At 41.6% G+C, this 26,787-nt stretch overlaps 1 protein-coding gene across 7 annotated transcripts in view; it reads left to right on the forward strand.

The window, feature by feature from the left end:
* Positions 1-26,787, forward strand: part of DOCK11 (dedicator of cytokinesis 11) — a 199,325-nt gene that overhangs the window by 155,792 nt on the left and 16,746 nt on the right. For all 7 annotated transcript variants that reach the window (XM_074277427.1, XM_074277422.1, XM_074277424.1 and 4 more), the window contains 7 exons: positions 4,735-4,850; positions 7,214-7,351; positions 11,725-11,907; positions 13,862-13,975; positions 15,646-15,861; positions 15,953-16,010; positions 20,327-20,433. In XM_074277427.1, the coding sequence (XP_074133528.1) occupies positions 4,735-4,850; positions 7,214-7,351; positions 11,725-11,907; positions 13,862-13,975; positions 15,646-15,861; positions 15,953-16,010; positions 20,327-20,433 (932 nt within the window). The remainder of the gene's footprint in view (positions 1-4,734; positions 4,851-7,213; positions 7,352-11,724; positions 11,908-13,861; positions 13,976-15,645; positions 15,862-15,952; positions 16,011-20,326; positions 20,434-26,787) is intronic.

The following is a 26,787-nucleotide window of genomic DNA, read 5'->3' on the forward strand; positions in this document are numbered from 1 at the left end:
AATTTACATTTCTAATTTACAAGAATAACACGGGAGATGTTGAATGCTTTGCTAAAATCTAGATGAACTCATTCCATAGCACTGAGAGACAGTGTTGCATGGCGGAGAGGAGGATAGAGTTGGAGTCGGGCAGATCTGGATGCCCAGACACTTAGAACTTGATCTGGGTGAGCAAGTCACTCAACAGGAGTCTCTCCATCTATAAAACGGATATAAAACTAGCACCTGCAGCTAGATACATAGAACACTTTGGATACCTTAAAATTTGTTACCCATGCCAACTATTGTTATTTCTTTGATTTATTAGTGTAGTGATGGAAATGAGGTTAGTCTGACCCCACTTTGGGATTTTTATGATCTGGCACTTCCTTTACTACACGTTGACACAACAAGCATCGATTAAGTACCTACTATATGCCAGGACACTGTGCTACGAGCTGAGGATAGAAAAAAAAGGCAAAAACCAGTTCCTGCTCTTAAGGAGCTCACAATCTAAGGAAGATAACCTGTAAACAACTATGTAGAAACAAGATAAATTAGAGAATGAATTGGAGATAATCAACAAAGGAAAGGGATTAACTTTAAGGGAGAAAGTGGAATTTTGGTCTAGACTTTAGGGAAGCTACGAGATAGAAATGAGAGAATTCTACATATTGGGGATAGCCCATGAGAATGCACAGAGTCTTGTGGGAGGAAATGCAAGGAGTCCAGAATTAGTAAATCACAGAGTATGTGAAGAACAATAAGTTGTTGTAAGTTGTAAGAAGATTGGAAAAGCGGGGATGGAGTTATGAAGGGCCTTAAAAATCAGGCAGTTTTAGATTTTCTCCCCAAAGTAATAGGAAGCCTTTGAAGTTTATTTTACATTAGTAGATGGAGGGGGAGAGTAAGGAGTGAGGGCCAGGAAGATAAGACTCTGAGGATCGAGAGGAGGATGGATTGCTGTGGGAAGAGACTTTTGGCTAGAGAACCACCTATCATGATAGTTCAAGTGTGAGTTGATGAGCCTATGCCCCAGAAGTGACTGTATCAGAGGCCATATAGCACTTATGTGTTATAAATGTAGAATCCAGAAGACTTGGAAACTGTATGTGAGGAATGAGAAAGAGTGAGGAAGGAAAAGAAAGGAATAAGCATTTATGTAGCACCTACTATGTACTAAGAACTCTTATAGATATTGTCTCATTAGATCTTCACTCCAACTCTGTGAAGTAGGAAATTAAGGGTCACACAGTTAGGAAGTGTCTGAAGTCATATTTAAATTGAGCTCTTCCTGACTCCAGATCCTGCACTGTCCAGTGAAGTGCCACCTAGCAGTGATGAGGATGACACAGGCTGGGCCTGGGAAGGTGATGGTGCCCTTGGTAGTAATAGAAAAGTTAGAAAGAAGAGAATTTTGGAGGAGAAAGATAATGAGTTCATTTTTGGACATGTTGAGTTGAAGCTGCATATGAAACATCTAGTTCAAGATGCTCAATAAGTAGATGATCAGGAAAGCAGTTTAGGTTGGATAAATAGTTTGAGAATCATCTGTGTAGAGTTGATAATTGAATCAATGAAAGCTGATAAACTCACTAAGCAAAATTGTACAGGTGAAAAGGATGTGGGATGGGGCTTTTGGGGACATCCATCATTATCAGGTAAGACCCAGATAAAGATCTGGCAAAAAAAAAAAAAAAAAAAAAGGAAAAGGAAACCTGAGAAGGAACCATCAGCAAGGTAGAACTGGGAGAGAAGCTCAAAAATCTAGAGAGAAGAAAATATGAAAGAAAAAGAATGACCAGCAGTGTCAAAGTCTGCAGGGAAGTTAAGAAAGATAAGGATTTTGAGAAAAGGGCATTAGATTAAGAGATCACTAGTAACTTTGGAGGTGACAGTTTTGGATTACTGATGAGGTTGAAAACCAAAATGCAGAAAATTAAAGTGAGAGGAAGGATGTGGAGACACTAATTCTCGAAAGGCTTAGTCATGAAAAACAGATGTGATAAGGATGAAAGCTGGGATAGTGATGGACAGATCATGTGAGAATTTTTTTAAGGCTTGGGGAATCAGAGGTGTGTCTATAGGCATCAGAAAAGGGGCCAGTAGATAGAGAGAGATTGGAGATCGGTGAGAAAAAAGTGGAGGGACCATGTATGTAGATGGGATTTCACTAGTCAAGGAGAAGGGCCACATTTCCAGCTGATAACAGGGTTGAAAGAGGAGATGGAAAAGAAAGCATCTGAGTGATGTGACAGAAAGAAGAGAGCCCACCATGAATGGCCTTACTTTGTTCAGTGGCACATTAGCCATGGGAGGTTTGAAAAGTGAAAAGGGTTGGAAAAGTCACTATGGTGAAGAAGATCGTGAATTGATCAGGAAGCTGTCAAAGGATTGCTTTCTCACAATGAGGGCCTGGCTGAGATTATGAAACATAAATTTGTAATGGATCTGGTTAGCTCAGGTTTGTGACTTTGATCAACTTTGTTCAACAATCCAGAAATAGAAGCCAAGTCATGGGTGATTGGAGTAAGCCAAATATTGGCAGGCTATAAGTGGTAATAGGATAAAGGGACAAGAGAACTGAAGTGTAAGGAGAGTGTGTAGAGTTGGGGAATAGAAAAGAATACAGCCACTACAGAGGTGATAGCCTGGTCCAGGCTGGAGGGATCAGATATCAGTGGGGATGACAAATAGGGTCAGGGGTCATAAAACAGTGAAGAAAATGGCATGTCAAAAGATGATGGAAAGATAAAGGAACTTCAGAACTTTTGCCCATTGCAACATTTGTGGGTGATGGCAAGATCCCCAGGGTATGAGCATCTCTGTATGTGGCTGAGGTAGAGTGGAGGAGGAGATCATGGAATATTAGTGCTTTAAGGACCATCTTTTTTTTAGTATCAGATAAGACTTTAATATCAAGTAAGTGGGAGATGAAAACTTGTCAAGTGTGTTTGCCATGAAGGACATCCAGCCTGGAAGCTAAATTAAATTTCTAATGGATGGCAAAAACAAACAAAAACCAATTTCCAGATGCTTCCATTTGCAGCCCAAGAAGATTGCATCATTTCCTAAATGACATCCACAGATTTGAAAAAGCAAGTTTGCCTAAGTATTCATGCAGGAAAAACTAAATGGCTGAAGAATACCTACCTAACATTAAGGTAGTAATGCTAGGTAGCTGGATGGACACCATGTAGAGCTAGGCCAGAGAGTAAAGGTGAACAAGCAAAGGAAAGCGACCTGGCAGTGGTTTTAATACCAAAAGCCTAGCTTACAGATATGAATATTTTCTTGGTGATGCTTTTATGGTTACAAAGCTTGGAATACCACAGTCACCAAAGAATTAAGATTTCCCAAAGGGAGCTGCACCATGAGGACATGGAATGAAAAATAATCTGGAGAATCTTATTTAAGAAATTTGTGTTGGACATTTGACCATGTTTTATTTTGTTTTGTATTCTTTTTCTCTTTCTTTCTTATTGTTTTTTTTTTTTCAAATAAAAAAAATTTTTAAAGAAATTTGTAACAAAAAGATAAGCTTCTATAGTGGGCCAATCCATGGACATCTGCTAAATGTTTGCTATGTGCTAGGCACTGGACTGAGTGCTTTACAGATATGATATGCCTTGAATCACTGCATTGTTGAGAAGAACCAAGTCCATCACAGTTGATGATCACATCATCTTTTTGCCATGTACAATGTTCTCTTGGTTCTGCTCTCCTCACTCAGCATCAGTTCGTTTAAATCTTTCCAGGCTTTTCTGAAATTGGCTTGCTATGAGACTGGTTTTTTTCTTTAAATAGTATTTCATTTTTCCAAATAATGGATTTTTTAAAATTCACCCTTGCAAAACCTTGCGTTCCAAATTTTCTCCCCTCTCCCCAAGACAGCAAGCAATCTGATATAGGTTAAATAGGTACTATTCTTCTAAACATATTTCCATATTCACTATCATGCTGCACAAGAAAAATCAGATCAAAATGAACAAAAAAGGGGAAAAAAACAAGCAAAACAACAAGAGGTGACAATACTATGCTTTGATCCACATGGTCTCTATAGTTCAGTGACACTGCTTTTTAGCAGAGCTTTTGATACAAAGTTGTAATGGAATTTGAACCCAAATGGATAATTGACTTTAAATGAAACTGCTTGAACAGTCCTCATAATTACATTATTCCACCTACCATTTATACAGTGCTTTGAAGTTTGCAGAACATTTTCTGTGTTATTTCATTTGAACTGCATTATGCCCCTCTGAGGGCCATGGGTTAGGCAGGAACATCCCTGTTCTGCTAACGAACAATTGGGCTGAGAAATATTAAATGCTTTGTTGCACGTTCATAGTCTAACAATAGCATCTGAGGTCACTGTTCTCTCCCAAAGGCCATGCTGCCTCAAAGGCAGCCTAAGCTTAGCCCTTGTGAAGTGGTTTTCAGCACCATGTGAAGTGATAATATCAAATAGGAATGTGAAATAGATTTGAGAGAGTATTATTTTATAAGATGTTATAATGGAGGAATCATTCAATTCTTGGAATAAAGGAATTGTCAGAGAGCCATCAGGGGGTTACAAAGGTTGGCCATTTATTATGTGAAGTAGCTCACAGGCATAATCAAGCTCTGTTAAGGGCTGCAGAGTCATGTGAGGAAGCAGCTTGTTTTAGGGAGGAGTAAAGGAAATGTCTCCTTTGTGCAGCAGGCATTAAAAACTTATGGGATAATAAAATTTTAAAAATCTCTTTTTGGATGTAGGTTCTGGGACATCTGAAGCAGACATTTTCCACCAGGCCCTCCTCGAAGGCAACACTGCTACTGAGGTTTCCCTCACGGTGCTGGATACCATCTCTTTTTTTACACAATGCTTCAAGGTGAGATCTGGGAGTGGGAGATGGAAGCCAACTGGCATGATAGAATTGAAGACCTAAAGGGCTCCCTAGAGAGAATTGGCTCCAATGCTATCAATCTGCAGATATCAAAACTGAGGCCCAGAGAGGGCTGATGGAAAGCCAGAGGCAGTCGGCTGTGTAGTAGATTGGGAGCTAGGAAATGTCACCAGCTAGCTGTTTCCTTTCCTTTTAGGAATTGGTTTCCTCTTAAGTGGCTAGACGAGATCATCTCTGTGGTTCCTTTAAGCTTGACTATTCTGTGAATTTATGATTTTATTCTAGTGTTTTAAAATCCTATCTTTAAAATAGATTGTATATTTTTTTAAAAGGATAAAATTAAATAGAAAGCTTTTTACAGCATAATTTATTCATTGGTCGTTTTGCTTAAGCAACTTCAAGGAGATGTGGAGACAAGCCAGGTGCTTCTTTCTCCAAACTATAGTTGTTTTTGAATGTTTGTCTCAGGCCCTTGTTGCCAAAACTCAATTGAGCACTGAAACAGTGATCTCATAGGATTGTTGCTCTGTTGTTTTTTTTTTTTTTTTTTCCTGATTTCATCAGTATGGGGAATTCCCAGTGTAGAAACACCCTTCCCAGATGCAAATCATCAGTTCACTTATAACTTACTCCTAGAAAGTTGCTTGGGGGCCCTGAAATGACTTGCCCACAATCACACAGCCACTCTCTGACTTTCCAGGCTGGCTATAGGCACCCTGCAAAGGATGAAAATGGAAATGATTTTTGCCACTGCCTGAATAATCCAGTGAAAGTCCTTTGTTTCCTCCCTTCACTTTGGCCGTGAAAAATCTGGTGCAAATTTCAAGAAATACAGGGAAGGAAAGCAGAATGAAGGACACACTTGAGCCAATGTGCACTTCTACTATGGACACATGAAATCTGTCCTTATCTTAATAGAAGTTAGCATTCCAAAGCATGAGAAGGGCCTTTGGCCTTGTGTTCTCCATTTGCTTTTGGTTGCTGGGGAAGGGAGGATCTGGCACCATGGGAGGAGGCTCCGCTGTTGAGGTTCACTTTGGATCTGTCCCAGCCCTGGAGTGCGAGGAAGTGTTGACTTTTTCTTTTGTTTCCCTGTCCCATTTCAATCCATGGTCTCTTTGAGTCATGGAGGAGGAATCTAAATGGAGTTGACTCAAGCTTACTCAAACTTAGTAATTGCCTTTAAATCTGAATATCTGCTCCTCTTCACCCTATTCTTCTTACAGATGTCACTTAAACAGACTGAGCAGTCTCTGCATGCCCAATTAGTCATCTCTGTCGACTCACAAATATCCAGTGTCACTAGCAGACAGACTGCCTCACGGCAGTCCTTATTTGAAAGTAAAAGCATATGCAAGGTAGACATTTTACCCTCCCCCAAATTGCATTTGTTCTCTGACTCCTACGTCGCTCATTTTCCCATAGAGAAATCCAGTTTCTCTCTGTAGGCTAGTTGGCTGCACCATCATTGAAGCTACTAATTGTTCTTTTACAGGCAGTATGCTAAGTAAAGAAAGATTTGTAATGCTTCTTTTCTCTCATTAGCTCTTTGTTTGCTTTATGGCACTGGAAAAAGACTTCAGATCCTCAAGTTTTTTTTCCTTCCACTTTGTTAAAAGGCCTACCATCTAACAGAATATGGGCCAGAACTCTTGTACTTAAAACAAAGATTCTTATAAGGTGCTAAGTCAGTGGAATTGATAAAGACAATGGTTACCTAGTTTAGCATGGTGCTTAACAGTTCTCTAGTTCAGTACATGTACTTAGTACTTAATATATACAAGATTCACCCCTATGATAATGGAGTTTATAAACTGGGACAAACTCAGCCAGATTCAGAGGCAGAGAGGATAAGAGACCTTGAAGCAGGAGCTTAAGTTCTCAGGGAGAAGGAGAGAGAGCTAGAGAAGACAAGCGCACTAGAAGCTCTTGGAGCCAAGGAGACAAATTCATTTCACCTTCAGTCAGGCTCTTGGTGGCTGGCCTGGCCGCCTGCACTTTCCCCACTGAGACCAAGGCTGGTCTGAAAGGCTCTCTAGAAAGCTGACCAGCCCCAGGAAGGAGATAATAAAGGATTTGGACTTTAATACCTGGCTGTTCTTGTGGTGATTACTGAACTGAAAGGAAGGCTGCTTCCAGAGACCCCAGGAAAACCGAACCAAGAACACTACATGAGAGCCCAAAGAAGGATCTCATCGAAATACTGTTGAATTATGCTCCGCCCTTTATCATTTTTCTCTAAGTTGATAGTTTGATAAGGAGTTTTATTAATGAAGTCCCTTCTGCATTGCTTATCAAAAGAACAGAAAGCTGCCTATTGTTGATGGTTGTTTTCTTATTTCTTACAGAATCAACTCTTAAATAATGATGGCCACAACCCATTGATGAAAAAAGTCTTTGATATTCATCTTGCCTTTTTGAAAAATGGACAATCAGAAGCCTCCCTGAAGCACGTCTTTGCCTCCTTGAGGGCTTTCATTAGCAAGGTAAGACAGACAGAAGGTTGCCTTAAAAGGGGGTAGTTGGCAGTCATTACCCCCAAAGGACTCTATTAGTCATTTTGCTGGTTCCCATGAAAGAAGTCATGAAGAGTATCTTAATAAGTACCAACAGAGAGAAGAGTCTTAAGATAGAGGGACTGGTGAAGAGCTTTTGTGGAATCCAAAATACTGGGTGGGGGTGCTTTTTCTCTTATCCTTTCCTATCCTACTTTCCCATAAGGTCCCAAGAAGAGTATCGTTTCCAAACAGTTACTTGCACCAGATTTCCTTTTTTTCCTGCTTTTAAAAAATGAACTCTAAAACTGAAGCCAGAAGCATGATGATCTCTTAATCATTCTCCCACTAGCCTAGAAGCTCCATGAGGGCAGGATCTGGCTCTTAAACAGCACCTAGAACGGAACATCATGCCCAAGAAATGTTTGGTGAATTCTTTTTGAAAGCCCCAGATTATTCTCAGGTCATTTACCTCATTGAGCACTCGAAGCTGACAAAGAGGCTGGTGAATGTTGTGTTCAGAGTACAGGGTTTTGATTCTGGACATCACAGACTAAGAAGGACTTTGATAGATTGGAGCCTGTCCAGAGGGGAGCAACCAGGATAATGAATGGCCCTGAGTGCATGCCAAATGAGGATTGGGTGAAGGAAACAGGGATGTTAGTTTGGAAAACTCAACATGGTCTCCACTGGGAGAATGGGGGGGGGGGAATTTGCAATTTAAACTTGATGAGGAAAAGTTCCTAATAATAAGCACTGTATTATGTAGACTAGGCAGCCTTGAGAGGTGGGAGGAAGTCTTTGGGCAGAGCCATTTATCAGGCGGTTATGACAGGATTCCTTTCCGTTATGGATTACGCCTCTTGGCCACTGAAGTTCTTTCCCATTCACAAATTCTGTGACTTAAGCAAAAGCCATTGAGTGTCACAGACTGAAAAGATGTTTATGGTCAAAGAAAGATTGAAGACAAGAGTGAAACCTACTTCAGCATCCTCTTGTTATAATGTGTAATTTCGACAAGATAAAGACATTCACTGAAGTGATCTGTTATTACATAGTTGGAGAGCAAATTGCCATTATTTTTTGAATAGCATCTGATTGAAATTGAAAGAGGTACAAGCAATAGATGCAAAATGGAAATCTGCTGGCATTTTTCTTGTTGTGTATTTTCAAAACATCACCAGTGACAGTGAATTCACTTTAGTAGGGGACCTCTTATTTGAGGAAGTAGAAGTGCCCCTCCCAAAATTCATATGGAGGAAATTTGTGTTAGAGGGGACTTGATTTCAAAGCTACCCAAGTATAATGAAGAGATGGCTTTGGAGACTGAGGTCCAGGGTTAAAAACCTGAGCTACCATTTGGTGCCTTGTATGACTTTAAGCAAATAACTTCTCTGAGCTCAGTTTCCTTACCTAAAAAATGAGGGAATTGCCTCTTAAGGCTCCTTCCACCTTTCAATCTCTGTTCTTATGTTTCATTCATGTCACACAACTAGTATGTGCCAGATTCAGGATTTAACTTTTTCTTGGTTCTCCTAGCTGTCTGACCTATCCTCAGTCTCCATTGCTGGATCTTTAGATTATGCCCTTCCGACTGTCACGCACGGCTTTGTACTGGGCTCTCTTCTCCCTCTGGACTGTTTTGCTTGGTGAATCTCAGAGTGAATAATCACCTTGGATTCAATTATCATCTCTGTAGATAATTCTCAGATCTACTTCTCTAATCTGAATTTCCAGTCTCACATTTCCAACTGCCCATTGTGCATCTAGAACTAAATGTCCGATACACATCTTAAGTTCAATAGGTCCAAAACTGAACTCATCTTTCCTTCCTGATTTTCTCCTCTTCTTGAAGTCACCTTGTACTGTCAAGAGTCACCCTGGCTCTGTTTCCCCCCCCCCGTAATATTCACCCCTTTATTGTCTCCTTCAAAGAGTTAAAGTCCAGATCCTTTATTGTCTCCTTCCAAGTCTTGTCTCCTTCGCTTGGGGCTCAGCTAGTTTTTCTGGAGGCCTTCCGGATCTTGGCTTCAGTGTTCTCCACGGGACAGCCTGCCACCACTTCTCTGTCTTCCTTCGTTCTCCTCAATTGCCTTCTCTGGCTGCTGAATCTCCCAGACTGAATCCTGGCTGAGGCTCCTAGCTTATATATGCTCTCTTAAAGGTGTGAATCTTGTAGAATGTAATAAGTACTAAGTACATGTACTGAACTAGAGAACTGTTAAGCACCCTGCTAAATTAGATCAATTCCACTGACTTAGTACCTAGTAAGAATCCTTTGTTTCAAGTTCAGAGTTCTGGCCAATAACCCCCCCCCCATTTAATCTGTTGCTCTTCTCTCTTCTGACATGACCGCCACCCTTCTGTCACTCCATGTCTGGACAATTCCAATAGCTTTCTTTTCAGTCTTCCTGCCTCAAGTCTCCCCCCATTGCACTAAGCTGTCAAAATGATATTCATAAAGTCCGCATCAGTCCCTTACTCACTAATTTCCAGGGACTCCCTGTCATCTCCAGGATCAACTACAAAATGCTGTCTTTGGTGTTCCAAGCCCTTTGTTACCTGGCTTCCCTCTACCTACTCAAGTCATAACTTTGCGACACATACAGTGTGATCCAGTAATACTGGCCTTCTTGTCATTCCTTACAAAGCCCACTTCATCTCCCATTTTCATTGTCTAAAATGCTCACGTTCCTTTTCTCTTCATCTTAGCTTTGCTTCAGATCTTGATGTCTTCCCTCTGAGATTAGCTCATATTTACCTTTTATACATAAGAATTATCTTGTTTGTACACAATTGTTTGCAAAAGGCTTAGTGAACTGTGGGTTCAATATAAATCAGCAGTGGACTTGGTAACACAGAAAATTGAATGTTATGCTAGACTAAATTGGGAGGCATAATCTCTGAGAAAGGAGTTGAGGATTCCCCTATCCTCCGGTTTAGTCAGACCACAACTGGAATATCTTGTTCAGCCATGCCCAACCCGTCATGAACCCGAGGACTATAGCTCCCCAGGCCTTCACCCAAATCTCCCCCAAATCTGTCCAAATGCATGTCCATTGCTTCTGGGACACTATCCATCTAATCTTCTGCCATGCTTTGTTCTTTTGCCTTCAATCTTTCCCAGAATCTGTCTTTTTTAGAGTCCCATCTTTTCATTTTGAAGCCGAAGCATTTAAGCTTCAGCTTCAGTATTTGTTCTTCCAATGAATCGTTCATTTCCTTCAGTAACGATTGATTTCTTCTCATTGCCCAAGGAATTCTCAAGTCTTTTACAGCATCACAGTTTGAAAGTGTAGATTCTGTGGCCTTCAACTGTCTTCATAATCCAGTTCTCACGGCCATATGGTACTACTGAAAAAAAAAAAACAGCTTTAACTATGTGGGCTTGTCAGGAGGTAATGTCTGCTCTTTAGGTTGCTGTACAGAAAGTGTATTTGAATTTCATGGCTGCAAGTTACCATCTGCAGTGATCTAGAAAGCTACGTCGTCCTCCTTTTTCGATCTTGTTCCACATTTGGTTCTGTTGATTCTTGACCCACATGTGGATTATAGAGAGACAAATGAGATTATCTGGGGGCCCCAATCTCTTTGAAGACTTAGCATATTTGTTGTGAATCACCCAGAAAAAAAGCTTTAGTGTAGTCATTGAAGCAGATGGGGTTTTTTTCCCTGTAATTCTCTTGCTTTTTCCATAATCTTGTGAATGTTGGCGATTTGGTCTCTAGTGCCTCTGTGTTTTCAAAAACCATGTTGTCTTTCCAGTACTTGCCAATTTACCTATTGCTGCAGCCTAACTTGTAGAATTTCAAGGATTCCCTTGTTTGCATGTGAAATCAACACAATTGTTTAGTAATTTGAACATTCTTTGCCATTGCCATCCTTCAGGATTAGGATGCAGACTGATCTTTTCTAGACAGGGGGTCACTTCTGAGGCTTGAAAAGGAACAGTTTGAGAAGTAGGGGGACATATCTAATATAAATGTGCGTAGATGTGTCTAGCTGCTTCACATATGCCTGGTGTTACTGAAAGATGTGGTTAGATGGATAAATACAAATTGATCCGAGCCACAACGTGAGTCCTAATGTGTAAGAAGGATGTCTACCTTGAAAATCTAGATGTTCTTATTGAAGTCCCACCTGCTTCAGACAGCCGTCCTGACTCTCTCTGATGCTCATGGCATTAGGGTTCCACAGCACAGATTTGGAATCGCCCTGGATTGGTCCCCAGCTAGACCGGGAGCTCCCGAGACAGCTTTGTTTCCTATTTGCACAGCACAGGTGTGGGTAGAAGTCGATCAGTCCTTCCTGCAGTCGTGTGGCTTTGCCAACACCCTTTTCTCTCCACCCTTATTCTTTCCCAGTTTCCCTCAGCCTTTTTCAAAGGCCGCGTCAACATGTGTGCAGCCTTTTGCTATGAGGTCCTCAAGTGCTGTACCTCCAAGATCAGCTCTACAAGGAATGAGGCCTCTGCACTACTGTACCTGCTGATGAGAAGTAACTTTGAGTTCACCAAGCGGAAGACCTTCTTGAGAACACACTTACAGGTCAGTGAGAAAGAAAGTGCACTGGCTCTCCAGCCTTCCTTTCCCTTCCCTCCCAGGAGGCTACACCTCAGGTACTTGTTGGGTTTTCCAGCTTAAATGTGATTGAGTTATCACCAACTCTTATTATAACTGCTTATTGGCCACAGCGGCACTGAGCTGTCCTGTCAGCAGGCCACTTGAGCTTAACGATTCAACTCAAAGCCTGGGAAATTACGTTCCTTGAAAGTTTCAGCCAGCCTCCATGAGGGAGCATGTTGGGGAATAGGACAGGGGAGTGTGGAGGTCATTCTCAGCAACTTCCACACTCTCCAGGTGAGCGTGAGAGGGTTGGAAGGAATCCTTGCGCAATACTGAATTTCTATACTTGATGTTTTTGATCAAAATGGACTCTTTGGCTCTTCTCGCTTACTCGGATCGGCCTTAACACAAAAGCCGTCATATGTTTCGTATGTGTGTGCTTCGCCAAGCATCTAATCCGCCAGCCTGGCACTTCCTCTGATTACTCCCTTCAGAGATACATTCTCAGGAGCTCAAGTGTTGAGTTTGTAGGGAGTCCCCTGTGAAATACTAAGGACTGAACCATTACTGACCTAGGATTGGAAGACTTTGGAGGTGGGAGGCACCATAGAGGTCCTCACGCCAAACGTGCTCATTTTACAGAGGGGGAAAATCAGGTCCAGAATGGATTTGCTGGAAAGCATGCTTTCTTGGAGATCAATTGATCAGATAAACTAGCAAAACACTAAGGGGATGCAGTCAAGGAGAGTCACAATGATTTGGGTTTAGGGCATGTATTTTAAGGAACTTAGCTGGTAAATCCCAAGAGCCCAGGCCAAGCTCCAGCTGGCTTCAGAGTGAAAGTAAATAGCAGTTGTTTTGGTTTGGGCAGAAACCCTGCAGATCTTCCCTTCCCATATTGGATCTTTTTTTTTTTTTAATGGAGTAAAAGAGTCCTTCCTTTGCCTTGATTCTTTATTTTTTTATTGTATTTTATTTTTTTCAAATACGCGTAATTTTCAACATTCATTTTTGTGAAACTTTGTGCTGCAAAGTCCCTCCCTTACCTTAATCACTGAATGGGAGTTGCCTTAATCAAAACAATACTGTTAAAGAAGACCCTGCTCAGCTTTAAAAAGGCTGAGGCCTCCCACTGCATCCAGGGCCATCCGGATCTCTCTCTGGCCACTGGACCCAGAGGGCTCTAGAGGGGGAAGTGAGGCAGGTGACCGTGCCCAGCCCTCCCTCACTTCAGTGTCATTCATTCATATGCCATGGCATCACCTCCCTGATGCCATGGGCCTCTTCCAGAGTGCAGGAAAAACAACAACAAGAAAATGCAAGAGAGGATGGGAATCCTACGTTTCAAATGTGGCTTGCAGAGAAGAAGCCCAAGGAAGCAGATGGGGGAGGAAGGGAGGATGCGGCCAGAGGGTGACCAGCTTTGCCTCCTGCCAGTCTTGCCAGAGACCGTTCAGTAGAGGCTAAGTGTAACTTGAGAGCCACTCCCCATTATTTCCCGTGACTGCTGGCAGAGCAGCTGTAGGCTAGGCTCTAACACCAAAAAGCCAAATATAAGAAGTGTTATTACCACAATTTGTACAGGGGACTCAGAGAATGGCAATTCCGGCAGCATAATGCAAACCCACGGTTTCATTAGTTTTTCCAAATAATTTTTGATTGAAAGAAATGAATCAGGAAAATTTATAGAACTCTGCAGTTATCAGCATTTGAATAGAAATTATTTTGAATGAGAGAGGCATCCTGGCATGGTATAAAAGAGCCCAGCTTTGGGAGCCCGGGACACTTGACCACTTAATTACCCTTTCAACAAAAGGACAAATAATGGTATGTGCATTAACTACTTCACAGCCCTGGTAATAAGATAAGTGCACTCTAAACTGTACATTGATCTGTAAATGTGAAAAAGCCCTCAGTTGTCCCTCTTCCCCTCCAGATCATAATTGCAGTGAGCCAGCTGATAGCAGATGTGGCCCTGAGTGGAGGATCAAGGTTTCAGGAGTCTTTATTCATCGTTAATAACTTTGCTAACAGCGACAGGCCTATGAAGGTGAGTCTTCTGAATTGTACCTCATCTCTCATCTAGCAATCTCCAGGTTAGGGATCCAGAGCTTAAGCATCCTAACTCCTCATGAGCTGTTTGTTTGGAGCCGTGCCTCTCTGAGGTCTGTGTCCAGCTATGCTTGGAGAGTGATTTTTCAGCTTGATTTTAAGCCTGCCCTAGAACTGGCCTGGTTTCAAATATGCTAGGTTGGGTTGGGGGTTAGGTTCTTTTTTATTTCTTGCTCAGAATTATAAAGCACTTAGAGTTGGGAATATGTGGAGTCAAGAAACGTTCCCATGGGGTTTTGTGGAGGCTGAAGAAATCAATTTGAAAAATTCCAGCTGCTCTCCAGCTGGGAGCATTTGTACAACAGCCAGTCTTACTGGTTTCCCCAGAGAATGAGTACATGCTCCAGCAAATCCCACTAGTGTAGAAATAAATCTGGCCATGTAATCATCCTTCCCTTTTGCATTAAGAGTATAGTATTTTCTTAATGGGCCACCCTCCTCAGTGCCATTGAGGGTTTTCATATTTAATGGGCTCTAGGTTATTTAGCGACTGGCTTTCACAGAAAACGGGGCTTTGAGTTGCCTCTCTTTGGCAGAAAATGTCATACTGAAACATTTCTAATATGACTTAATCATATCCTTTTGGCTTGGTCGTGGCTAATGTGTGAACAACAAATCCAGTAAAAACTTACATTTCACTTAATTCTGTGTCAAACACTAGTATTGGTTATGGACACGAATCGGCCCCTTTTCCCAAGCAGCACACATTCGCTTGGGGGTATACTGTGTATGACTTAGTAAATAAACAGACCTGTGGCTAAAATATTTATAAAAGGTCTTTGAGCTGTACAGTACATGTTTATGTTTGTAAATGAATGGAAATCAACTCCCAGCTGTCTCTCTTGTGCTGTTTTTCAGCACCTACACAGATAATAATGGGCTACGCCAGTGGAATTAGGAGAAAGGGTCTTAACTTTTCCTTCAGCATAAATAAACAATAGATACCGAATGAATAAAGGTAAGGCCCATGGGCACACATGGCTGTGTTGCCAGTGAGAAATATCTTTAATTTACCAAATTTCCAATCTCTTCTAGTCCAGAAACAAAAATCTCCTCAGAGGGACCTTTGAAAATTCTTTTGGATGGGGACAAATCGGTCATATGCAACACATAAGTGGTCATTTGGGTCAGAATTTTCCTGTGCCAAGGCTCCGAGGGAATTCATCTAGCCTGCTCCTCATTGTCTGCTAACTTACAATATATGGTAGTCAGGGGATGGACTAAACATGCCAGGCAAAGCTGCCTTCAGTATTACTCCACAAGGAAATGGGAGAAACACGGCATGGTCGCTACTCTGACTGAACACCTCCTTAAAAGTTTTGGGCCATCCGAGATTGGCCAGATGGGTGAGAAAAAATCCCAGTGAGGCATGGGAAGTAGGCAAATGATGTTGGTTCACTAGCATCAGATTAATTTCCTAGTTTTGTCAAAACTCAATTCTGGTTATTAGGTATATGTTACAATTCTCCCTTCAGATGTGCCCATGGGCATTTCTTTGAAGCTTAAAATCTAGTGGCAAAAAGCATCAAGTTCTTTGGGGAAAAAACGGACTTCAGCATATTGGACGATTCTGAAATCCTTCTGTGTTTTGTTTCTGTTTTCAATTAGGCAACTGCTTTTCCCACAGAAGTGAAAGATCTGACCAAGAGAATCCGCACTGTCCTTATGGCCACTGCCCAGATGAAGGAGCATGAGAAAGACCCAGAGATGCTGATTGACCTCCAGTACAGCTTAGCCAAATCTTATGCGAGTACCCCAGAGCTTCGCAAAACCTGGCTTGACAGCATGGCCAAGATTCATATCAAAAATGGCGATTTTTCTGAGGTGACTCTTGGGGGCTACAGTACAGCCCTAGCTGCAGGGCCTTCTGAAGCACAGGCTGTCTGATCCTCCTTTCTTTCTCATCTTTTTGCAGGCTGCCATGTGTTATGTCCACGTAGCAGCTCTGGTGGCGGAATTTCTTCACCGAAAAAGTAAGCTGGGTTTGGAGTAGAGGAGGGTTGACTGAATACGTTGTTCTGTCCGACGCCTATCTGTTAATGCTGTGTGAAGATGCTGGTTTCAAAAAATTAGGTTCGGCTTTAGATCGAGTTGAGTTTGAGCAGAATTAGGTTACAAAAACAAACTGGATTGTTCACTTTGCCTTCTGCTTGCAGAAGGATTACAGATAAGAGTTTTAGGCTGTGCCAGGTCGGGTGCGCGATGTTTATTCTCCCTGGCACACTGCCTCTGATTTCATTCCTACAGAGCTCACAGCACTCTTTAACAGACTTGCTTCCCTGACATCTGCCTACCTTTCACCACTTCCTACCCATGGGAACACCTGGGTTCGTCATAAGTACCCTACTCTTCTGAGGCACTCTAGTCCAACAGCTGTGTGTCGGTTGACTCCCAGGTCTTTATGGTATCTGCCCTGGTTAATCCGAAGGTTTGTCTCAGTGGCAGCTTCCTTTCCAAATGTCTTGCAAAATATCGGACCCACTCACACCACAGAGCAGGTGCACAAGTTTGGAATCTGCCCGGCATTAGAACCAGTGAAAAAAATCTGCCCTTATCTAGCTGACCGACCCACATTTACTTCCTGCTGGGGCTGTAGATGCAGTCATTGCTGGGGGAAAAGCAAGCCAAGCTTTGGAGGCTATGGGAACAAAACTTCAAGGTTTGCCCCAAGATTCGAATATTGATACTAAGCACAGATGTCTAATTAGTGAGGAATCATTGTTAAGTCATCTCTTTAAGTATACCAATGTATGATGAGAAAAAAAAAGAAAACCCACCTCTAAGGAAAAAAAAACCAACTCAGCAGATAGCTCACAAATATTCTTTTTGTCCATTATCATCTTATCTGGATTCATTTCACTTGGATTTTTACTTTAAAAATTAGTTAAGGGACAGTTAGGTGGTGCCGTGGAGAGAGCACTAACCCTGAAGTCAGAAGGACCTGAGTTCAAACGTGGTCTCAGACACTTAACACTTACTGGCTAGGTGACCCTGGGCAAGTCACTTAATCCTAATTGCCTCAGCAGAAAAAAAAATTAGTTAATATTGAGATTATTCTGCCTGATTCAAATATATACAACTTGCATGCACTTTCTTGTTCTTCTTTTAGTGACATTGTCATAGCTTTTAAAACGGTAAGACATTTGCTAGAAAAGTCCCTGTTTCCTATTTTTCATGTCAAGGGTTTACCTGAAAAGAAAATACAAAATGATAGTACATTTAAAATATTGGGCAGGGCATGGTGGTGCAGAGCTGCAAGTCCTTTAGTTAGGATGGCTGGAAGTCTGAGCTGCAGTGCACTCAGGTGACTTGGCATCTGGACTAAATCTGGCATCAGGATGATGAGCCTCACACAGCAAAGGGTCCCCAAGCTGCCTGAGGAGGGATGGGGAAACTGGGCCTGGTCCAGAACAAAGCAGGTCAAAGCTCCCATGGCCATAGGGAGTTTCTGCTGCACCTTCAGACCTGGTAAGATAGGGACATGCATTCTCTAGCTAAATAAGCAAACAAAGGAAGAAGGAAAGAAAATACTGCATTTCCAATTCGATGATTTCAGATAAGTAGATAAGTGAAGAGTACCTGGCATTGGAAACATCTGCCATGATTTGTTTTTAAAAAGAAATTAAAGTTAGACCCTATTGTTCCTAAACTGATAGGCCTCAAATCTGAAGTAAGGGAACCTTAAGTGCCTGCCCACATACAAATCTGGTTACTTAGATTAGAAACAAATTATTTCCTGAGACCCCCCACTAGTACAGATCTTCAAAATTAAGAGCAGAATTTCTTTCGCTTTATCAGTCTTTCAGGGTTCGAAATGTAAGTGGAAGACTGAGCAGAGTATCAGTGAGAATGATGCATAAATCTTATTGTGGTTTTTCTGGTAGCTGCATTAAAGAAAGATTCCCAGCTTCCTCCAGGAGGGCATGCAGGATACTGCAAGCACATTCCGGGCCTAACGAGTTGTTTAAATATTTATTGTACAATACCCTCAAGATCTCTTAGACTTTATCCTTCTTGCCCAGCAAACAACTTTTTTTCTCTGGGAGAAATCAGAATTGGATCTTAGGGAGAAAAAACAGCAGCTTCAGCAGTAGATACTTATTTAGTCGTAGCTGCTGTCTGTGGCTCAGTCCAGAATATGTTGTCGTAACCTTTAGCACAGAGCTGAGTTAGCACCTCAGAAACAGTACTGTGCTTCATTAATAGCTCCATCCACTAAGGAACCGTAGAGAGCTGTTTGGGGGGTTCTTGGGCTATTCAAGCCGAGAGGCAAGTAGTAGAAGTGTGGGGTGCCCCATCACCTGAGCTTTCAAGGGCTGAAGACTACACAGTACCGAGGGACAAATCTAAAGAGGGAATGGAGAATGTTTCACTATGAAAAGCCATATTGCTAAATGGGCTCCTCACTATAGAGCTGTAATAAAGTCATACTGTATGTCTATTATAGAAGAAAGGTGATGAGAAAGGCAGAAGGTTCATGGAGAACAACATATGACTCACTTCAGTTTGAGCATTTGTAATTTTCCATGAAAAACCTAAGTCGCTGAACTCTTTTTCAGTTCACGTCTTCCCTCAAACACTTCTTTCTGCTAAGAGGAAATAACATGACCATTGTCAGCTGGCACAGTAGCCCTGCCTCCTAGGCTGCTTTGGCATTTGGCGAAGTCTGTAGGGTGGGTTACAATTAGGGCCTGGGTGGAGTGAACAGATGAGGCACAACTGCTGACTCCCTTAATAGAACCATTTCAACTGTCCTTTTTCTCCTGCTTCCAACTTTCTCTACTTGCCTGGGCTGGAACTGCAGTTTTCCTTATATAGGAAAGGGATTTTTCCCAGGGCCCTTGCCACGTCCTCCAACTAGTATAAATCCGACCCTTTCTAGCAGAAAACTTGATGTAGCATCTGTGTGATCCATGATCAGCTGAGTCAGCCTCACTTAGAATCCCCATAATCATCAAAAACGTCTACTTTCAGTGCTCCTCTTATTTATGACTGACCCAGCCACAAGGGTCAATATGTGACCTTCCCTTTACTGGAATTCTAAAGGTCAGAGCTAGTCTCAGAAATCCCTCGAGGTCCTTCTCCAGGTGGCTTCTGTCAGCAGATGGAACCCCACTGCTCCTCATAGGTAGATGACCCCCAGCACTGGAGATGCAAGAAGGTCTTGGTTTCCACTTGGTTAGGCCAAAGGAACAAACCCCAACTACTTGTTCCCTTCTTTGGCGCCTCTGCAGTCGCTAGGACAGAGCGCTCGAGGGTATTTCCCTCCCCAGAATCTTCTTTGGGACGGCTCATTCTCTGATCCACCTGTGGCACTATTGCTTGGACCTAGACTTCTCCCAGAGATTAACACTCCAGTTGGCAGCCTTGTACCTATTTCTAATTCTAGCTCACATCTTCTGTCCCAGAGCTCTAGCTCAAGCAAAGCTCAGCAAACTACCACCAGAGGGACCATTGCTTTTTTTTTTTTTTTTTTTGCTTTAAAATGTAAAAACCATTCTTAATGGCCAAGGGCAGTGCAAAAAACCAGAACAAACCAAACACCAGCCTGCAGTCTGCCTTAAGCAAGAAGCCCTGCCTCCATTTAGTTTATAGTTACTGAAAGGGAAAAGTCCATCTTTGGAGGAAAAAAAGAACATAATCCCTAGGAGCTCTTGCAAGTTCTCTGACACTTCTCCTTCTCTCTCCAGCAAATACTAGTGTGAGACCTAGCTATTCAAGTGGGACAAGGAGCTGAAGATAGATATCAGTGAATATCCAGTAGTCATGGAGGATGGGGAAGTGGAGAAACAACTCTTCCCTCCTTGAGCAGGTCCCCAAAGAAACAAAATCTTAGGAATCTGGGGAGAGGGGAAGTACCGAATTAGGACCAGAGACAGTGGAGATTTAGATAGTTCATATTTATATTACCGCTTAATGGTAATTCAACAAACATTTATTAAGGGTCTACTGCCCACATACAGTAGGCTCTAGGGACACCAAGGCTTTATACTAAACTCTGAAAGTACAAAAACAAAACAAAACAAAACAGTCCTTTCTCTCAAGGAGTTTACAATTCTACTGAGCAAGATGATAACGGCCTGGGGTTGTCTTCTTTTAATAGAATGTCTGATGCAATGTTCTGAAGTGAGGGAAAAACAGAAATAAGTTTCCTTTTTGTGGTAGCAAACTTCAGTTGTGCCTTTGGCCCTTGTACAAATTTTCCTAAGGTCTCACTTTTGAATTTATAACCGATTCTAAAAGTCTTATGACAGGGTTAATGTTGGGATTTTTCCATTATGATTCACAGAGTTATTCTCCAGTGGCTGCTCAGCATTCAAGAAAATCACTCCCAATATTGATGAGGAAGGGGCAATGAAAGAAGATGCAGGAATGATGGATGTCCATTATAGTGAGGTAATCTGTCCAAGTTTTCTCTACCAGCTCCATATACTTCATTTTTGTTTAAAATTCTTATTTTCCAAATGTTTTGATCTCTAGCTAATGTTGAAAGCCATGTCAAATGAACTCCTCTGTGGGGGGGGGAAAAAAGCTGTGGGTTTCCTGCACTAAGATTAAGAGCACCTTCAGAACTAGTATGGTTCAGTATTTTTGCATGTGACTCCCAGTCGACCTGTTGGGACATTGAAACTGCAAAGGGGCGAGCTTGCTTCAGCCAAGATGGGAAGACCAGGCCCTTGAACCCTTTCATGGTCAAATGGTTGTACTGACTGATTTTGTTAGCCAGCATTACTAAAAGTGTCAGCATTTTGCTAACCGCAATTTTGCATCTTCTAAGTAACGTAAACATGTTTTGAAAAAGATTTCATAAAGGTACAAAATTAAAGTTTTCTATGTTGAAGACCAAGGGAATAATTAAATCTTTCCCCAAACTTAACAGGGAAAGACTTTGTCAGATAGTCAACAAATAATTATGCAAGGTATCTATCTGTTAAGACAAAAGGATAAAACATTCGCTGTCTTGTAAGAACTGACCGACTCCATGAGATAGCACTCGTTTAAGAACAATACGGCAGTGTATTTCAATAAGAGATTGATTTGACTGGTCTGGTCATGAAGGAAGCGGGATTAGATCTGGTCCTGGGAAGCTGAATTTTGAGGGTGGAGCAAAGAACCTGGCACTTAACAAAAATTTCCTGGGTGCCAGGCATTGGGCTAAGCACTTTACAAACGCCATGTCATTTGATAGGATATAGAGAGATAGAGAGGAGAAGAAGGGGAGGGGAAGAGATATGAACAGAGATGGGAAAGCCCAAATCAGTTTGGATGGACCATAGGGCTTATGTAAGTAAAAGAATAGGAGGTGAAGGTGGAAAGACAGCTTATAGGAAGTCACGCAAGTCAGGCTACAGAGTTTGGACTTCTTCCTCTAAGCCAGGGGAACCTATTAAAAAAGAGGGACCCAGCAGAATGAATACTCGAAGCACACTACTCTAGGAGTTACATGAATGAGGGGAGTGACAAGAGGCAGGGAGAGAAATTAGGAGAGTATCCCAATGGACTAAGTGCATGGTGCTGAATTCTAAGCTACAGTTGTAGCATTGGAAATGGGAAGGAAAAAACCAGAAATGAGAAACATTACAAAGGATAAAATGCCAGGACTTGGTGAGGGAGGAAGAGAAATCAGAGATGACTCAATTTCAAGCCAAGGGGCCATTAATAGAAATAGGGAAGTGAGAAAAGTGGAGCTGGTTTCGGGGGAGGAAGATGAATTTAGTTTGGGACATGCTAAGTTGGAGGTGTGTACAGGCTTAGAACTTGAGAGAGCTCACAGCTGTCGATGGCGATTTAGATGAGGAGTTCTCTTACGGTTGGGTTGTTTGCTTTCAAAAGATTTCTTAGATGTAGTATTTAACTGGAACTCCACAACCATGTTGTGAAGGTATCCATTGTTTAGCTCCACTTTAAAGATGGTAACTGAGGTAACTGGAGAAGCTAAGGACTCTCACCCAGAGCCAGAGCTAAAAGCAAAATCTTCTCACTTCGAGGCTAGTGTTTTTTCTTCTCGAAGAAGAAAGAGAGAAGTGCTAGGAGCCCAGATTTAGTAGACAGCCATCCTTCTGAGATGACAGAGACAGAGGAGAGATGATCAGAGAGGTAGCAGCCCTGAGAATAACAATTATTCAAACCTAAGCTTTGTTTAGAAATATATGCGGCACCTAGAATATATTGTCTGAGGAGCAGTGTGTGGGGGGGTGCCTTAACTTGGAAAATCTGTGTAAATGTCAAATTGTTTCTGGTTCACTTAACTAGCCAAATCAAGAGATTACTACAGGGGAAGAGACTTGGGTTCTTTTTTTCAATAATTTTATTTTTAATTTAATATTTTCTTTTTCCCTATTATGTGTAAAAACACTTTTGAACATTCAATTTTAAAACTGAACTCCAAATTCTCTCCCTTCCTCCTTACCCCCCTAATTGATTAGGCAAGAAATGTGACATAAGTTATACATATGTAATGTATCAGTCACGTTATTAAAAAAAATCACAGACCAAAATGAAAACCCAAGAAAAATGAAGGAAGTTTAAGCAGTATGCTTTGATTTGTGTTCCAGTTCCATCAGTTCTTTCTCAGCGGATGATTGATAGCGTACTAAGTCCTTCAGAGATGTCTTGGGTCATTGTATTGCTTAGAACAGTCAAGTCAATCACAGCTGATCATCTTACAACATTGCTCTTAGGGCATCTGATGTTCTCCTGGTTCTACTCATTTCATTTTGCCTCAGTTCATGGAAGTCTCTCCAGGTTTCTCTGAGATCATCCTGCTTGTCGTTTCTTAGATCACAGTAGTCTTTCATCACAAATTGTTCAGCCACTCTTCAACTGATAGCTGCCCCCTCGATTTTCAATTCTTTGCCACCAGAAAAGGGCCACTGTAAATATTTGGAGATAGTTGCAAATTGTTCTACGTAATGTGTGTCTCCACCAACTGTGCATAAACGTCTCGGTTTTCCCACATCCTCTCCAACATTTATCATTTACCTTGTCTGTCCTATTAGCCAATCTCATAAGCATGAGCTAGTGGCTCAGTATCATCTTAATTTGCATTACTTCAATCATTAGTAGTGATTTAGAGCATTTTTTCATTTGGCTAGAGAGGGCTTTGATTACTTCATTTGAAAACTAATTTTTGATCATCTGTCCATTGAGAAATGGCTTTTATTTTTATCTATCTGACTCATTTTTCTGTTCAACTGAGAGATGAAGCCATTATTAGAGAAACCTATTCCAAAGTTTTTTCAGTTGGAATTGCTATTTCCCTCCATTCTATTTCCCCCATTTATTCCATTCTCTCCTTTTGCCCTCCCCTGTGGAGGGAGGGGCAGAACTCTGAAAAGGGGTACTTGAATCTAGGCCAGCAGGGTACTTATAGTTAAGCACATACTTGGTGTAATGTAATGATGTAATCACTCTAGTTAAGCATATGCTTACTGTAATATGGGGATGCCCTGGCTACGGTTGGCATACGCTCAGTATGCTGTAGTGACATAACAGTACTGAAGTGTTTAAGCGCTGGAAGGACTCGGAACGAGCCTCTCAGCCACAGATACAGACGACTTCAGGCTGCAGACTCCAGATTGCAGACTCCATCTTTGATCAGCCTCGTGCTGGCCCTCCTGCCTCCTCCTTCCACTCCCTCCACTACGACCAAGGACTTGATCCTGAGATCGTTCAGAGAGCTAGGCCAGACATTACAGTCCCCCTCTCCCTTCCCCTTCTCAAAGTGTTCTGTTTCAGCTTGGTGTCCTCTCCATTCCACCTTTCCTTCCGTAAGTGCCTTCCCCTTTGTCTCATCCCCTTCTCCTAGTTTCATGTAGAGTAAAAAAGATTTCTAGATACAATTGAGAGTGTGTGTTATTCCCTCTTTAAGCCAATTCTGAGGAGAATAAGATTCGTGTGTCCCCTGGTACCTCCTCTAATTCCCCCTACACTAGAATAGTTATTCCTTGTCTCTTTTATGTGAGATAATTGATCCCATTCTACCTGTCTCTTTCCCTTTCTCCAAGTGCATTCCTCTCTTACCCCTTGATTTTTTTAGATATCATCCCTTCACATTCAACTCACACCTGTGCTGTCACACACACACACACACACACACACACACACACACACACACACACACACACACTCCTTTTAACTGCCCTAATAATGGAAAAGTTCTTATGAATCACAAGCATTACCCTCCCCTACAGGAATGTAAACAGTTTAACTTTAAGTCCCTTATGATTTCCCTTTTCCTGTTTATCTTTTTGTGCTTCTTGAGTCTTGAATTTGGAAGTCAAATTTTCTATTCAGTCTTTTCATCAGGAATGCTCCAAAGTCCTCTATTTATTGAATATCCATTTTCCCCCCTGCAGGATTCTACCCAGTTTCTTGGTCCTTGGTTAGTGCTCCTTTGCCCTCTGGAACATCATATTCCAAGCCCTCAGATCCTTTAATGAAGAAACTGCTAAATCTTGTGTTATCTTGACCGAGGCTTCACTATACTTGCTGGTTATTTGCAATATTTTCTCATCAACCTGGGAGTGCTAGAATTTGGCGATAGTATTCCTGGGAGTTTTCATTTGGGGCTCTCTTTCAGGAGGTGATCAGAAGATTCTTTGCATTTCTAGTTTACCTTCTGGTGAACTTCAGGGCAGTTTTCCTTGATAATTTCTTGAAAGATATTGTCTAGTGTTTTAAAAATCTGATTTGCCAAGTTGCCAGGCATATATTTCAATGTATTATAGTCCATATTGTTGCTACATCACAATCAAAGGAAAGAGAATCCTGGGATGATTCTAAGGGTCTTCCTTCCTGCCTCTGCTTCCTCTAAGGGAGAATTGGAAACTAGGGGAAATGCCCTTCCGGTGGGGAAATGGCTAAGTAAGTTGTAGTACATGATTATGATGGAATAGTATTGTGCAGTAAGAAATAGAAAGAAAGATGGCTTCAGAAATACTTAGACTTCCCTAAGGTGATGATGTAAAGTGAGCAGAAAATGTACACAGTAACACAATATTGTAATGACAATCTACCGTGAAAGATTTTATCTTTTTTTAAAAAAAATTTTCCCTCAATTGCATGTAAAACAAAAACATGCATTTTGGGAAATTTTGAGTTCAGCTATCTAAGCACACTTTTTTGTCACTGCAGGGTCTTAAAGGGAAGTCTGCTGGGTAGGATTTGTGAGGATGAATGAATGAGTAAAAAATGATTTATTAATGATGTTATATATCCTGAATAGTATAATAAATGCTGGGGAATATAAAAAAAAGATATTGTCTAGGCTCTTTTTTTGATCATGGATTTCAGGAAATCCAATAATTTTAAAATTCTTTCTCCTGGATCTGTTTTCCAAGTCAGTTATTTTTCAGGGAGATAGTCTAGTTTCTTGGATTTTTTTTCATTCTTTTGATTTTATTCAAATGTTTCTTGCTATCTCCTAGTCATTAGCTTCCACTTGCTCAATTCTCTCAATTCTGACTTTTAAGGAATTATTTTCTTCAGTGAAGCTTTCAATTCTTCCACGGTGGTCTGACCTAAAGAGAGGTATGTTTACTAGTCTCCTGGCCTGTGCTCTGGTCTGTGAGTGGCCAGGACACTTTTCTTCCTGGGAACTGTGATGGGAGGGGCCCTGCGTCACTGTAGCTCACAAGCTCTAATGTGGTAGTATTCTTCCTCACCCTGGGACTGCCATTCAGCACTGTAACCTGGTGGATCTGAATACGAGCAAGGCAACAGATCTGTGGCCCTACTGCCAGCAAAGAAACCCAGTAACCTCCTACTTAACAGTTGTTTGACCGTCTGGGAGCTGCAGCTGCTGATTCGCTCCCTCCCACTCCTGGTTTCCTGGAGCTGGGGCTGTGCTGGGGTAGTCTGCACAAGATTGTACTCTATCTACATTTATCCCAGTGTGACAGACCCTTCCTGCTAAAGTGTTGAGTTGTCTTGGGCTGGAAAATTGTCCCCCTGTCCTTTTGTGGGTTTTGTCACTTTAGGATTTGTTTCAGAGGTTTATTTTGAAGGTCTTTGTAGGAGAGCTTAGGTGAGTGAGTCCTGGTTTCTCTCTGCCATCTTCGAGATTTGTGTTCTCAGTCCTTACCTGCAACTAACGAGTTGAGTGACTCCGGGCAAATCACATTACTTCTAAGAACCTGAGAAGTCGTCTGGTCTAACTAACCCTTACAAGTAATTTGTTCAGCCTCAGTTTCAATAGGGCTATAAAACTCATTATACAAGTGTCCTTGTCTGAAAAATTTTATGAGGACTGACGGAGAAGGAAGTCAATTCAGCCTAAGTATAATTTTTTAAATTAATTTTTATTGATAGCATTAAAAATTTTCCCTAGAGCTATCCCATGTAACAGTGTTTTTTAAAGAAAAAAAAGTAACAACTCATGGCTACATTGAAAAAGTTTGGAAATGGGTGCTATGTACCTGTCGCATTCACAGACTTCCCACTGGCACAAAATGGCATGGTGGGGATGTCTTCCCCTAGCTCTTCTTTGGGGCCAGGCTTGTTCTGTGTAATTTTACAGCATTCGCTTTTGATGGCTCTCTAGTTGTTTTCTGTAAGCCTCAGTTCACGTAGATATTTCCAAGTTTCTCTCTGTTTGTCATATTCATTTCTCATGACCCATTAATATTCTGTTATGTTTATGGATCACAGTTTATTTGCACATTTTCCAATAGATGAGCATATACTTTGTTTCTAATTCTTTGATAGCAAAAAGTGCTACTGTCAGTAGTTTGGTTGGTAAGTGGACAT

Source organism: Sminthopsis crassicaudata, chromosome X, assembly GCF_048593235.1.
Source record: "Sminthopsis crassicaudata isolate SCR6 chromosome X, ASM4859323v1, whole genome shotgun sequence".
Taxonomy (NCBI): domain Eukaryota; kingdom Metazoa; phylum Chordata; class Mammalia; order Dasyuromorphia; family Dasyuridae; genus Sminthopsis; species Sminthopsis crassicaudata.